A 15,005-nucleotide genomic window follows, 5' to 3' on the forward strand; every position below is an offset into this window, starting at 1 on the left:
AGCCAGAACTCTCATGTTGACTCTACTGGCTGGCCACTGAGTCCCCGGATTCTCTTGTCTCCACTTTCTCTGTACTAGGACTACAGGAACATGCCACTATGCCCAGATCTTTTTAATTTAATAATTTAATTTTATTTGAGAAACAATCTTGTTTTACATATCAATCCCCCCATCCCCTTGGCCCTACCCCGTAACCCATCTCCCACCCACTCCCTGAGGATAGTGAGGCCTTCCATGGGGGATCATCAAAGTCTGTCACAGCTCTTTAATGTGGGTGCTGGGGATTGAAATCAGCCACCTATGCTTGTGCATCAAACTCTTTAGCCACAAGGCCATCTCCCCAGCTCCACTGTTTCAGTATTTTAAATTCAATACCTTCAATAACTCTGTTCCAGAACCATGGCTGGCTCTGGAATTCTATAGTTCAGAGAAGAGCATTGATTTGCTGTTAATTATATAGATGGTTAGTTTGTTAACTTCCAGCAACCTAGAATTGCTTGCAAAAGAGTCCCAGAGAAGGAATGTAGACATTGGGTTGGTCTGTGTGCTACATTGTCTTACTTAATGTAACTGATATGAGAAGACTCAGTCTACTGTGAGTGGGGCCATGTCCTAGGCAGGGGCTCCTGAACTGTGAAAAGCTAAGCTAAGCACAAGCAAGTATGAATACATTCATTTTCTCTTTGCTCTTAACTGTGGGTGTGGCCAGTCATCTCAAGCTCTTGTTGCCTTGACTTGTAGGTCTGTAATCTGAATTTGTGAGCTAAACTAAACCCATTCTTTCCTAAGATGCTTTTTATCAGGGCATTTTTATCACAGCAAGAGAAATTAAACTAGGACAAAGCCTATCATTTCTATGAATAGAACTAATTGGTTATCTGGTGTGTTATCCATTCATTGCACATGAGAATATGTTGCTGTTAATATATTCATTTATTTTAACATATGCCTATAAATCCTTTACTAGTATACATTGTGTATAGATGATAAATTGAATGTACTTACAAATGAACCAGGTATGAAAACATCCACCATGGAGAATAAGTGACCAATTCCAAGTCATAGCTGATACCCTGTTAGGTGTTTGTGTAAGCCCACTCATTACCCCAGTCACTGAAGCAGTGGGGTCTATCAGTGCTACAAACATCTTTGCTTTATTTATAACAGTAATAATACACATATTGAAGGAAGGAATCAGCCTAGTACCTTACCTAAGATGCTATAATGACTCCTTGTGCTTCAGAGACTAGCACTTGTATGATCCTTGGGCATGCCAAGGCTTTACTTTACTCAGATACCAAAAAGATGTTCGCCTTACAGGGTACTGGCCCTGCTCTCACAATATAATGTCTTACCAATGGGTCTCAGATGGGCATTTCTAAATCCTCCATGCTAATGATCTAGTGAAGGATTCCCATTTCCAAAAGAGAGCAAAGGCGAGAGGATGGTGATGCTGAATGCTCTGATACTTACTATCTTACTGCTGCACTTGGAAGCATATGTGCAATGTAAGGAAATTCTCTTTTTGATCAGTTGCATTTGGGCTAGAAGTGTTGAGATGAGGGCTTGCAAAATGGCCGTCAGATCAGAGTGCTTTCCAACAAACTTGACGGCCTGAGTTTCAGTCCCAGAACCCAACATAGCACAAACAATGAGAGAACAGACTCCTAGAATTTGTCCTTTGACTTCTATAGGCACACCATGGCAAGCACATGCATATACACACTTAGTCAACAAGAAACTATAAAGAAGTAGAGAATCAAGATGAAGGCTCCCTGTTCTTTCTACTGAATTTCAACTAAGATTTGTGATCACTCCAGCATCCACAGTACTTACGTCATAGCTTGATAAATGGATTCAACCCCATAGCGCATGGCAAATTCATCCACTATTTCTTGAGAAGCATCATCAAAGAAAACCTTCCAGGCTTCATCGCCTTGGACTTCTGGTATTTTCACACGGCCGTTAGACTTCACTTCAGTCAAGTAATGGAACAGGTTCTGAAAGCAAGCAGTTTATAGTTGTTCAGGAACTCCTCAGGATAGGCTAGGAACATTTAATTGTGCTTTTCTGTAGAATATCCCTGCATTGTTATCACATCTATGTCACCAGTTTCTGAATGCAATGGGAATATCTTAGACTATATTAAACTGAATTTATTATAGGAAATTTGCCTTTCTTCTGCCTGGGAGTATGCAGAGTCAATAATTCATTTGTTTGTACACACCCATTCATTTCCAGAAGGAACAAGCATGTTCATGTTTCTATATAAGATAATATATTTTTACATTTGTGGACTCTGAGTAAATTGCAGTGTTCTGGTTGGATAATGGGATGTTAGCCATGATCATACAGAAGACCATCACATAATGATACTACAAGGCTTTAGAAACAGAATAGCAATGGCCAGGAAAAGGGTTGAGATTAAAAATAAATGTTTAATAATTTTGTAATTTAAGAAACCATCCCACTGAATCCTCTTTTGTGTCTAACAAGTATAGATGCTGTAGCCTAGAAGAATCTTTTTATAGAGCTTTCTATCTCGTTTTAAATTTAACTTTGGTAGTAGGGCAATGTGCAGAGAATACACATGGAAGTCAGCAGATAGCTTGTGAGAGTAGGCTTTATCTTTACATCGTGTGGATCCCATATATGGAGGTCAGGTAGTAACACCTCATTTTCCTGAACTAGAAGAAAAGTCTCTAGAAAGTACAGTCTAAACCACACATCTTCTCTGCTGGGTGTTCAAGGCCAGAGATCTTGGCCAAGACTGTGGTGACTGTTGCTTTTTATTAGTCAGAAAACAGAAAGCTGTTTATTGACATAATGCTGCCAGTGCATTGACCATAAGAATTAATCATAAATCCTGTATCTGCCTACTGTGTGAACAGCTGAAACACCATTCCGTATTCTTTGCTTGGTAAAATGGTATGCAAATCTTTACCATGTCAAGTGTTTAGAGGTATAGATTTTCATAAACATATTTAGGAAAATTGATGTGTAAAAAAGCAATGGCCTTGTGGTGGTTAGCTTAGTGTCATTTTGACACAATGTAGAATCGCACCCAGGAAGAGAGTGTCAGTGAGAGGCTGTACAGGCCATGTAGGCAGGCATCTGGGCATGTCTGTGGGGGACTGTCTAAACTGACTGACTTGAGGAGGGAAGGCCCCCTCTGAATGTCAGCCACAACACTTTCCAGTTTTGGCCTTATGTCGAAACGCAGAGGAGAGAGGGTGCTGAGCAGAAGCAGGTGTTTGTTCTCGCTCTGCTCCTGACTGTGGATGTAAGCCACTGCTCCAAGTCCTGCCTCCTTGAGTTCCCAGCAGTGATGGATTATAACATGGAACTGTGAGCCCAAATACACCTTTTCTTTCCTAAATTGCTTTCTGTCAGGCATTTCATCATAGTGACAGGAAAGGAACCAGGACAGTCATCTTGCTGATACCTTTCCCCTCTAGGGAAAGTGTTCTTTCCTTCACTCACAGAGTATGGGGCTTCATCTCATCCTTTTGGCTATCTGGAAAAGTATTATTTTCACCTAAGAGCATCCTAATGACCAGACAGTTCTTTGGTGAGTTGGCTCTATATCACCTGCCTTAAGTGCGCATCCTGAAATCCCACTAAAGAGCCAGCTTTCTATCAGGTTTTCGTACCTCAACCCACTACCAGCTTCCACAGGTTCAGTCAGCACAGCCCTGGCTACCACAGGCTCAGTCAGCACAGCCCTGACTACCACAGGTTCAGGCAGCACAGCCCTGGATACCACAGGTAGTCTGAACTCCAGGGATAACTCCACAAACCCAATTCCTCAACTTTCCAAAACTTATAGTTTGTTTTGTGATTCATAACAAGCACGCACCCTCTCCCCACCAATTTTTACTTTGAATGAAATTTGTTTTACTAATTACCTCATGTAAACAAGTGTATTGTATGTGGTATGGTGCCACCTTCTCCTCTCCCTTTATTTCCACGCTGATTTTCAGTCGAATGGCCCCAGACACAGCTGACTTATCTGTCCGTTTCTCTGAGGAAAAGCAAACATGTCCTTGGTCAGTCATTTCAACAAGAACATAATTCTTATTCAAGTTCCCCAGTGTACTAACTCACCACAACCACAACCTACCCAAGACTGGTCATATCAGCAATCTGTCAAGAAGGGAGAGGGCCTCATGGGACCCTACCTTTCATATCTGAACTACTGGTTATTGGGAGACTCTGGGAGAGAGGGGAACCACTGTCTTTAGTTTTATATTTACTGAAGAGCCACCCCTCATGTTGCAAAAGATAGAGCCAACCCATGGGCACATGGACTGGTCCTATTAATGTCAGTGGATCACAAAACAAAATACATAGACATGAATATTAAAGAGATATTCCTGTGTGGGAATGCATGTTGATAGGGATGATAAGCTGGTGGGTGAAAGTGGTCCATATGTTTTACACACATGTGTAAAATTGTTTAAAAACAAGTTTATGGGCTGGAGAGATGGTTCACTGGTTAAGAGCACTTGCTGTTCTTGCAGAGGATCTGGGTTTAATCCTAGTGCCCACATGACAGTAGCTTACAACCATCTTTAACTCTGGTTTCAGGAGATTCATTGCCTTCATCTTGCCTCCATGGGTACCAGGCATATACAAGATATGCATGTATATATGTATACATATATGCATGCATATATAACACTAATATACATAAAATAAAAACAGTGGATCTTTAAAAGCAAGTTTAATTGATGAAATCTAAATTAGTCATACATACAAACATGTATGCACTTATACAAACATGCACATAAAACACAAACACGCATACACACATGTACATAGCATATGTATGCACACATATCTGCACACACTGCACACACATAAGTCACACACACACACACGCATGCATGTACACACGCATGTACACACACGAGAAGCTTACCTAGGAACAGGTCATTTTTCTATGTCAGAGGTGACCATGACCCTCCCCCCCAGACAATTCTTGCCTCTTGTGCTGCTGTAATTGTTAAACTGCCTGTAGAGAGTTCCTACAGAAGATCAAAGGGCCCCTTGCCCTTATACAGTAAAGTTAAATTTATCATGTGGTAATTACAAGCAAGATAATCGGAGCATAAAATTTCACGAGGAAACGGTCTCATTTGAAAATGCCTCTTCAGCATCCTCTTGTTTGTTCTGTACTTCAAAAGACGAACCAAATTCTGGCTAACAAGAAGATGAAAGCAGTTTTCATATAGTCTATCGACAGCCTGTGTTTGTTTGTAAATGTGGTATTAATTATTTTTAATGGAATCAAAATATAACCAATTTATTTATTCAATAAGTAGATTTGAGTTGGGAGGAACAGTGCACACCTATCAGAGCTTTGAGAGCAACTTATAGTCACAAAATTCCTAGAGTATGACTATGACTTGGGAACGTGAGTTGACACCCATTTCATATAGGAAATGCATGGAGGGAAGGTCGCCATTTATAATAGTAGGAGCTACATAAAATAATAGAAGTCTTGTGTTGAAGACTTCGATTGGCCCCTTTCTAAACATATCGGTGTTTTTAGCCACATAAGAATATGAACCTTGCCTTCTCTGTGTGAGGTGCCTCTTGACTCTCTCATCTTTGCTGTTTAGCAGGAAATGAGTTGTGAAAATTCCTTTTTTGGCAGTACAGAATCATCAGGGTTTGCCCACTTGCTAGGACACCAAACCTTCCTTTGTTTAGTACCAGGGATTAATCTTGGAGTCTCATACTTTGCAAGGGAAGAGCTCTATCTCTAGCCAATTCCTCCCTTTTTAATTTGAGACAGGTCCTTGTGAAATTGACCAGGCAAGCCTTGGTCTGGTGATCCTTCTAACTGTGACTTCTGGGAAACAGAATTACAATTTTGGCCCAGCAGACCTGTCTGGGAGTCCCTTTACTGTCAACATACAAGGAGCTGAAATTTTCGTCCTTTAACATCTTGGATTCATATGTAAAGTTACTTAATAATTTAAACAAGATGTGGGAGTTTTAACTTAGTTTCAAGTTTAGACTCCAATAATGAGAAGTACCAATGTGCTTTAATTAAGATTCCTCAACTATTTTTGGTAAGGAGCTCCCAGTATAGCTGAATCATTTGTGTTTAGATTAAGTTAAATTTCCTGTTTCTCTAAGTTGTTATATAACTTAGAGTTTTATTAACTCAATGAGATTTTCTTTATTTTGACAACCACTATATTACTAAAAGTTTGTAGGTTTTGTTTCTGTTTTAAAGCCAACATTCTATAAGCTGGTAAAGTGCATTGTGAATCTAAGTGTACTTCTTTGGAGCCAGTCCTCAAAAATTTAATTTACCAAATCCTAGGCACTCATTAAGAAATCTTTGGACCACATCTTTTATGGAAACTAAGGTAACTATAAATTCATACTATTATTAAGTCATCAGTAAAGATCCCTCGTGATTTTATGTTCTATTGAGTAGAATAAATCAAAGAGCAGTCACAGATTCCCCAAACATTAGACAAATGTCTTTGAAGCTATATATATTATGAATCTAAAATCATAACTTTTCTCTGAAAGACATGCAATTATTTGAGTTTTTAATTTTCATCTTAGTTTTAACAATGTCTTTCAAAATGTAATTCAAATTTTAGTTGATAATTAACCTTCATTGCTAGTGAAACTAACCCACCTAAGAGGTCAACAGAATGATCTACAAAGGCATTCAATTTTTAACTGTAGGTGAATATGATTCATGTCACAGAGACTCTTGAATTTTAACTCATTTTCAAGTAGGTATAAAAATAATCACCTAAGTTATACCAGACATCCATCTCTCCACTTAGAGTCCTGACTTCCACAATCGTCTGGCCCAGAAAATCATCCGACTCCTTCTTGAAGTGCTGTTTCACTCTGGACTTAATATCATCATCTTCATCCCATACTCGGACCTTGATTCGATCTGTTGAGTTATGACACTCACTGAAAACAAACGTGCACAGGTCAGTGACCGCTAATTGCTGCTATGAAGGGCACATAGTGTTAGAGGCTAACTGTAAGCCTGATCAACGTATAAAGAGATATCCATTGAAATATAAATGAGGATTCCGCATGACACCTTCCAGCCGTGGGTGTTGCAGGCACCCAATGCAGGTAGTTAGGAGAAAAGTGTGACTGTCTAAACAGGCAAAACTCCCCTTCTAGTCTACTGACTGTAGCTGAGACAGCAGAGTCAGACGTGCAGTAAAGATCTTGGTTTAAGTATTTCCACTTTTTAAATTTGCAACATTTTCTTAAACAACATACCCATGCCCTAGAATTTCCTCATCTGAACAATAACTTGATTTCATTCCCATGGACAGTCAGAGTATAAAACAATGGCACAGTTATAGGTAAGTACTTGACAAGTTGATCATTTCAGTGTGTAAGGTTCTGTTCTCCGTGACGAAAAGCCTTAGATAAATTACAAGGAGGAATGATAAGCTTTTACTGCTTGCTTCCCCAGTCCATGGTGGGCCCCATTGCTTTGGGCCTGAGGCGAAGCTGACCAGTTTTCTATGGAGGATGTGGAACAGGTACTCAGTTAAGAGTATCTAGGAAGCAGAGGCAGAGAGAATTTAGAAAGAAGAGGAGAAGATGAGGGGCAAGATCTAATTTCTAAATGCTTGACTACATTGGGTAGTCTTCCAGCCAGGCCCTGAGTTCTATTAATGACAGTCCCTTCAGCTACCAGCTGACTAACAGTCTGGAGACATTACTGTTCCCATGATTTAACTGATTCTCAATAGAGTCACTGGCACAAATGTGCCTTCTGTGACATATGTCCTAACCAAACCATAGCACCCAGTTTATCCAGTATATACACAGAACACACAACATACATAGCATACACTATACAGGAGGTACTGTGAAATCAAATTTGACGAGAAGAAAATCCCTCTGGCTTGAGAACAGCCTGTAGGTAACTGATTTACACTCTCCATTACTTTTGTTGCAAAAGCTACCCAATATTACCCAAAGCTGTGCTACTGGGTCTTTCCTGACTGTGTTTTGTGAACCCTCCCATGCTTCTCTGTCTCTGGCTAGCCATTCTTTGAGAAGCAGCTAGTCACCTGCTGTGCATCATTTTTCCTAAAGGTGATAAATAGCATCACAGGAACCTGTCCTCCCTGACTCTCAGCATCCATCACCTCTAGTATAGATATCATTAACCTGAGGTTTATGGGCAAGTCCTGATCATCCATGAACTTGCATTTGAAAACAAAACAAAGTTATTTCAATTTTCTCCCTCTCCAACTTTATATATAGGCAACAAATCACAGCACTATTTTGTCACTAATAAAGTGACAATTTTATATACAACATTCAAAGTGTAAGGAAGCAAATTATTACTTCACTTTATACCATACTAAAACTATATTTCAATATAATTCATCTACTTTTCTGTTTCCATATTTTATCTAATGCATTGAACATCCACTTAATTTAGGAAGGCATCCATGTCTCTACTAGGCTACAAAATGAGCTCTAAGGGCAACATTTATTTTACAATTCCTGACAGTGTCACGTGCTTCCCATCAGACTTGGAGACAAAAGGAGACAGTGCAAATAAGAGCAATGTCTGGGGTCTGACATGCCTGTGTGCAAGCTGCAGCTCAAGGTACTGACTCCATGTAGGAGGTTTCACATCAGAATGCTACAGTAATAACTGGGACAGTGGTATTCTTATAAACTTTGAGGCATGAGTAGTCTTCTAGGTCAGAGATTAAGATATCCATCGTGGACAGGACTGTGTGCATGAATTAAAATGATTCATTGGCAATTAGCTCAGCTCAGTTTTGTATAAAAATATTGTCTTTTGCATATTTTATTATGCAATTTCTTAGATAGCAAGTTGTAGCTTAGCTGCTAATCTAAGGAGAGGGTTTTTGGGTTTTTGTTGTTGTTGTTTTGTTTTGGCTTTTGTTTGCTTCTTTGTGTTTTGTAGCTGCTGCTCAGAACTTTACTAAAGAAAAATTCTCTTAAACTTTGAGAAATCACACCACCCACTTGAACAGCATTTAAGACAGAGGCACACACCTACAACAGCAGCACATGAAGAGTCTAGGCAACAGGATTACGAATTCAAAGCCAGTGACTTAGTCTATCTAGGAAGACCCTGTCTAAAGACATAAAACAAGCAAACAAACAAATAGAAAACAAGGAGCTGGGGAGATGGCTGGCCCAGCAGTTTACAACACTGGCGGCTCAGGTTCAATTGCCAGCTCCCGTATGGTAACTAACAGTTGTTCTCTTCTGGGGATTGTGAGCCCCTTTTCTGTCCTCTGTGGACATTTCACTCACATGGTCCACATGCTGGCATACACTCATACACATAAAGGAAAAATAAAAAGAAAGGATGGAAGGAAGGAAGGAAGGAAGGAAGGAAGAAAGAAGGCAAATAAAACCCCCAAACAAACCATCTGTCAAATATTTGAATCAAGGAATTTGTGTCTGTTTGCATTTGAATTACCACATTCTTGTTAAGTCTACTAACATGCTGGGAAGACATGTTTCAGGAGTATGGATTGAGGAGTGGTGATATCAGAGACTCCACTTTCTAAAATATGTAATAGCCTTCTTATTTGTTCTTATATCACAACTGTAACATTTTACTTATTTTGACACATATATATCAATATGTAGATTAAACTATGTGTTAAGTTAGGTGCACAATGGATAATTGCACATGAAAATGGTTTGTTGTTTTTAAGAGGGTTGAGAACTAACTACTTCCTTTTTGGTTCAAATTCTGTGAATCTTTTATCTACAAACTGGAGGTGATAGCACACATGTGTTAGGATGTATTTACAAAGATACTAAGAAAATATTTTGTAATTATTACCAGTTCTAGACAGAGTTTGATTTATATTGGTTATTATTAAATATGACTTCCTAATTTATTTTTAATTTAGAACCTGTTTGTTTAAAAATGTGTATTTGAAAATCTCCAGCAACTGTTTTCAATATTCACTTCATAGGTATATGAAGTTTTACCAAGGTGAAATCCCTCTAGAATACCTTAAGTAAACATAACTTTCTATCATTCTCAGAAATGTGTACATAAGAATACAGATTTGAGAGATATTATATTAGTAAACTGTGGTAGAGATAATGGGAAAGGAAAATGAATCCACTTTACTGTGTTGATGACAGGTAACAAAGCTCTGTGTCAGCCAAGGAGGACAGTGCAGAGACACTGAGCGACAGCAAAGCTGCCTCCTGTCTGGTATCAGGATCACAAAATCTAGTTCTTTCTTCAAAATCCATATTAAAATTTGCTAAGATGTTAATGCGTTTGATATCCATAGGCAAATGTTTACATAGTAAAAAGGGAACATGGAGACCAAAGTCTCTGTCTGCATGAGTCTTATTGGTCGGTATTATACATTTTCTTTTCTGAGATCGATTTCATTTTTATCATTTTTTTGCACTGACCTGAACCTTTCTTTTCATACTTAAGCGTTCTGGGCCTATCCTTCAGGTTTTTTTAAAACTAAACACTTTTAACATTATATGACTGGTCTCTGATTGCTACTTATTATGTTATTATACTGTGCAATATACGGCCATTTTCATGCAAGTACACATCGTGTATGTTGAGCACATTGCCCTCTCATTGCCTCCTGCTACTTCCCCCTTTGTCCTCTGTCCCTCCCACTCGTTCCCCTAAATACTTTCACTGTCCTATAAACATCTATGTACCCATACAGGATCTAGAAACTACACATGAGAGAAAGCATGCAGTTAGAATAGCTGAAATCATGGATTTTCACTGTCAATTATATTATTATGTACCATAACCACATATACAAATCAGTGAAAGAATTAGCACCAGAGAAACAATTAACTTTATATCCTGTTTCATGACTCATGTCCATTGCACAGTGGTGATTTTGAAGCGTAAAGGGGTTACAGGCAATAACCTAAAATGCATACTTAACTTCACACAGGAGATGACAGGGCAGGGTTTGAAGGTTTTAATCACCACAAGACAGGAAGCCAGGGCATTTGGAAGCACTGGAACATAACAGCTGGCCCAACTGGGCTTGGTGTATCAATGGTGTATACAGTCTACCAACTGAGACATATTTGAAATAATTTAAAATTTATATGTATTTTAAAATCATTTCACTTTTTTTTCCAAGACAGGGTTGTTGTTGTTGTTGTTTGCTTACTATTTACTCTTACTCTGTTCTCTTTTGAGGGGCCTGCCACCCAGCTCTCAAATAAACCACACAAGGAGATTATTCTTGCTTATGAATGCCCAGCCTTAGCTTGGCTTGTTTCTCTCCAGATTTTCTTAACTTAAAGTTAACCTGTCTACATTTCCCTCTGAGCTTTTGTCTTTCTCTTACTTCTGCATATCTTACTTTCACTCTTATAACTGTTTCAGGTTGTGTAGCTAGGTGGCTGGCCCCTGATGTCCTCCTCTCCTTGTTCTAATTTGCTCCTTCCTCTCTTCCCAGATTTCTGTTTATTCTCTCTGCCAGCTCTGCCTTTCTCCTGCCTCACTATTGGCCATTCAGCTCTCAATTAGAACATTGGGTGTTTAAGAAAGGTAAGGAACCACAGCTTCACAGAGTTAAACAAATGCAACATAAACAAAGCAACACATCTTTACATTATTAAACAAATATTCCACAGCATAAACAATTGTAACATACCTTAAAATGATATTCCACAATACAGGGTTTCTCTGTGTAGCTTTGGAGCCTGTCCTGGAACTTGCTCAGTAGACCAGGCTAGCCTCATACTCAGAGAAATCTGCCTGCCTCTGCTTCCCAAGTGCTGAGATTAAAGGCCTGTGCCACCACCACCCAGCTAATAGATTGACGGCTAAACTGTAGGTAGAGGTACAAGGGCTAGGCTAACACAGGCTCTGTCTGTCTGCATGCCTCCCCACCCCCATAAGTTGGTTGAGAACACTGTAATATGGAACAGTGCAAGACTGAAGAAAGCCAGTTGCTCAGTTATCCTTGTGTGTGTGTGTGTGTGTGTGTGTGTGTGTGTGTGTGTGTGTAAAAACAGATGCTTCTAAGTTCAACTTTAGAGACCAAGTGCTGCCCCAGGATGCTTTTAGCATCTTCCCTGTTCCCTAAGTCTCCCACTGACAGTGATGGAGTGGTTAGTTGCAAAGATTAGATTAAAGGTGATACATTCTCTTTCTTCCCCTGAGGCTGCTGAGCATTTGGTAGAGGGAGAGGAATTAAGACAGTGGATTCAATAGCTAAGAGGTACAATTTTTAGGCTTATGTAGTTACTTACTCATAAAATCATTTTGGAGCCCATTTCCTAGAAGCCTGGTAAAATTTCCAGGAAATAGAACTGTCAAATATACCTCTGGTTAGTCTGGCTTTGGGGTGCACTTAAAACAATCTTGAGTCGATGAACTCACAGCAACAGGAAGAACACACACCTGCTTCCTAGGAGGACCCCGTTTATTTTGCTGCACTCGATGCAGTACAGTGCTGTCCAATGGTCTAAATAGTCTAAAGAGATGTATGGTATACCCCATGATCTGGGAGTAAATAGATGAATGACGTCACCCAGAAATGCCAAAGCTGCTGAATTGATTGACAAGGAAACCTCTTCAGATATATGATGGAGAAGGCACACATATTTGTTCCCCAGAATTCTTTACTTGTTGTGAACCAGCAAGAGTGATTATTCTCAATATTCCTTTTTACTTAGTGAGGTTTGAATTGCTTCCTTTCTTCTTTCTCTACAGATACTAACAGTGTGGGAGGAAGACGAGTATGCTTAATATAGGTCATAAGATGAACAAAGAATCTGAATAGATGCTTATGGAAAGGACAAAAGGGTCACCCAAGACTAGACTTGGAAATAAACACACGGGGTCTTGGACAAGAGAGTGGGTGCATCCATGTCACTCAGTAAGCCTGGGAGTGGGTGAGTTGAATATGAACACTGAATTCTCAGATGGGTGAACAGGGGCTTTTGTTTGCTGATACAATCAATGCCTTCCTTTGCTAATTTTTCTCATTTTGTGCCCCTGTCTCCTACCCTGCAACTGTGGAGAGATGTCTGAGATACCTTTACAGTTGACCTATGAAGAGCACTCCTCTGTGGTTGCCTCTTCTACTTCCTAATTTCATTCCTGGGTCGTAAGTACGAACTAACCTCACAAAGTCCTGAAAACAGCTTATGAGACAAACTGGGATGGGTCAATCAAATTTCTGTATTATTCCAATAGGGGATATATCTAGAATTCTTGTTCAAATAAACACACAGCTTTTAAACAGAGGTTTTCATGTATCCCAGGCTAGCTTTAAATTTACTATTGTAACATACATCATGCTGATAAATTTTCCTGTGCTATTCTAGCTCAATGAAAAGCTGGCTGTGGGAGGAGCTGTCCCCACCCCTACTTCAGACCCAAGTATGTTCATGTCAAATATCCTTCAAAGACCCTGTCATGGGTTGGGTTGGCTCTATGGCTCTGTAATGGAGGAGAAAAAACAGTAAAACAGCTCAAGAGTAAAACCATTACAGCTTTAAGTGCAGCTGAAGGTGAGCCATTTCTAACAGAGGTTACTGTGTTCCTCCCACGGTATGAAAATGCCTGCCTAGGGAAGGAGAAGTTGGGAGCTCTGAACTTGGAACTCCAGCATGACTATTTCAAAGATTACTCAGGCTTTTCCGCCAGATGAATATGGTCCCCAATTTAATGATGCCATCTCTATCTGCTGCTCTTTGCTCTTAAGTCTCACCCGAGGGGACCCTCTGCTCCACCTTGGGACGCTAGATTGGAACTCCAGTGGGCTGCTTCCCAAGCTGATTTTCTGTAATATATTCCTAAACCCTGATGTGAGAATACAGCCTTTCGTTTGCTCCCTCAGGCTGCTGCGGTCATCCTGCTGGGAGCTTTGAGTACTCTGAGGCTGTGCTGTCTATTTGCTCTTCTTCTCTTACCCCCTATTTATTCGTTCATTTTTGCTTGTTTATAGACGTAATAGACTCAAACGTTCAAAAGCAGAAGCATGGCTACTATAGGTCAGTCCCTGGTCTTACAGGCATCTGAGTAGGGACTTCTTCCCCCATGGCCTCTCCTCAGTGCTGAGGCAAAGGGTGTGATCAAGGCCACCCAGCTTATGCAGTTCATGCTGCAAATGAACCCAGGGCTTTGTGGATGCCAGAAGAGCTCTCTGCCAGCTGAGCTACACCTCAGCTGCATAACTTTCTTTTTGATTAAGCCATCATGGAAGCTCGATGTGAAAAACCAAGCCTGATTCTAGTTTTGGAAAACATCGAAGGCACCATTAGTCAGTACACTCCCCACTCAGGATTAAATAAGAAATTCTAATTGAATAAAGTATCAAAATATTAACAATACAAAAACCTAGAAGACTGGTTTGTTTACTAATATTTTAAACGGTTTAAGATAATCATTAAACTGTTTATGTTTCTTAAGTTTGGTGTAGTCTGTGGAGTTCTCTAGTTAATTATATTCTGCTTCATTGGTTTGACTCTCAAAGTTGCTTTAATGAGAAATAAGGATACATAATGAAAATAATGTTAAAACAATAAAAATATCACGTAGAAGAGAAGAGCACCTTCCACACAGAGCAGAGGGGAGTGAGAGTTCAATAGCCCTGAACCTTTGCAACCATTTACAATCTGGTGAAGCAGCTAGCCAGAACTTCTGGCCTAGTTTTCAGTTTATGGATTTGGCTCTTTTTAGCCAGAGAAAATAAGATATTTTGTTGCAAATTTTTTTTATTAAAAGTAAGCCAAGTAAAGCTACAACCAAGAGATTTGCTCTGTAGTTTTCCTTTAGTTAAAAAGAATTCCCTGCCTAAAGATCGAGGTAAATTTCCAGCTTTTCATGTTTCATGTTTCCATTGTTAAAGGATGGCTGGTGTTGTTCCTGAGGGTGTAATGCATTTCATGCCTTGTCAACTTACACACACACACACACACACACACACACACCACACACACACACACACGTACCACCACCACCACCA

General features: G+C 39.7%; 1 protein-coding gene across 5 annotated transcripts in view; it reads right to left on the reverse strand.

Annotated features, from left to right (window-relative positions):
* Positions 1-15,005, reverse strand: part of Unc13c (unc-13 homolog C) — a 449,289-nt gene that overhangs the window by 201,689 nt on the left and 232,595 nt on the right. For all 5 annotated transcript variants that reach the window (XM_005073734.3, XM_040739669.1, XM_040739671.1 and 2 more), the window contains exons 11-13: positions 6,788-6,957; positions 3,909-4,024; positions 1,837-2,000 (exon numbers count right to left, since the gene is read on the reverse strand). In XM_005073734.3, the coding sequence (XP_005073791.1) occupies positions 1,837-2,000; positions 3,909-4,024; positions 6,788-6,957 (450 nt within the window). The remainder of the gene's footprint in view (positions 1-1,836; positions 2,001-3,908; positions 4,025-6,787; positions 6,958-15,005) is intronic.

This window comes from Mesocricetus auratus, unplaced genomic scaffold (genome assembly GCF_017639785.1).
Source record: "Mesocricetus auratus isolate SY011 unplaced genomic scaffold, BCM_Maur_2.0 Super-Scaffold_100691, whole genome shotgun sequence".
Lineage (NCBI taxonomy): Eukaryota > Metazoa > Chordata > Mammalia > Rodentia > Cricetidae > Mesocricetus > Mesocricetus auratus.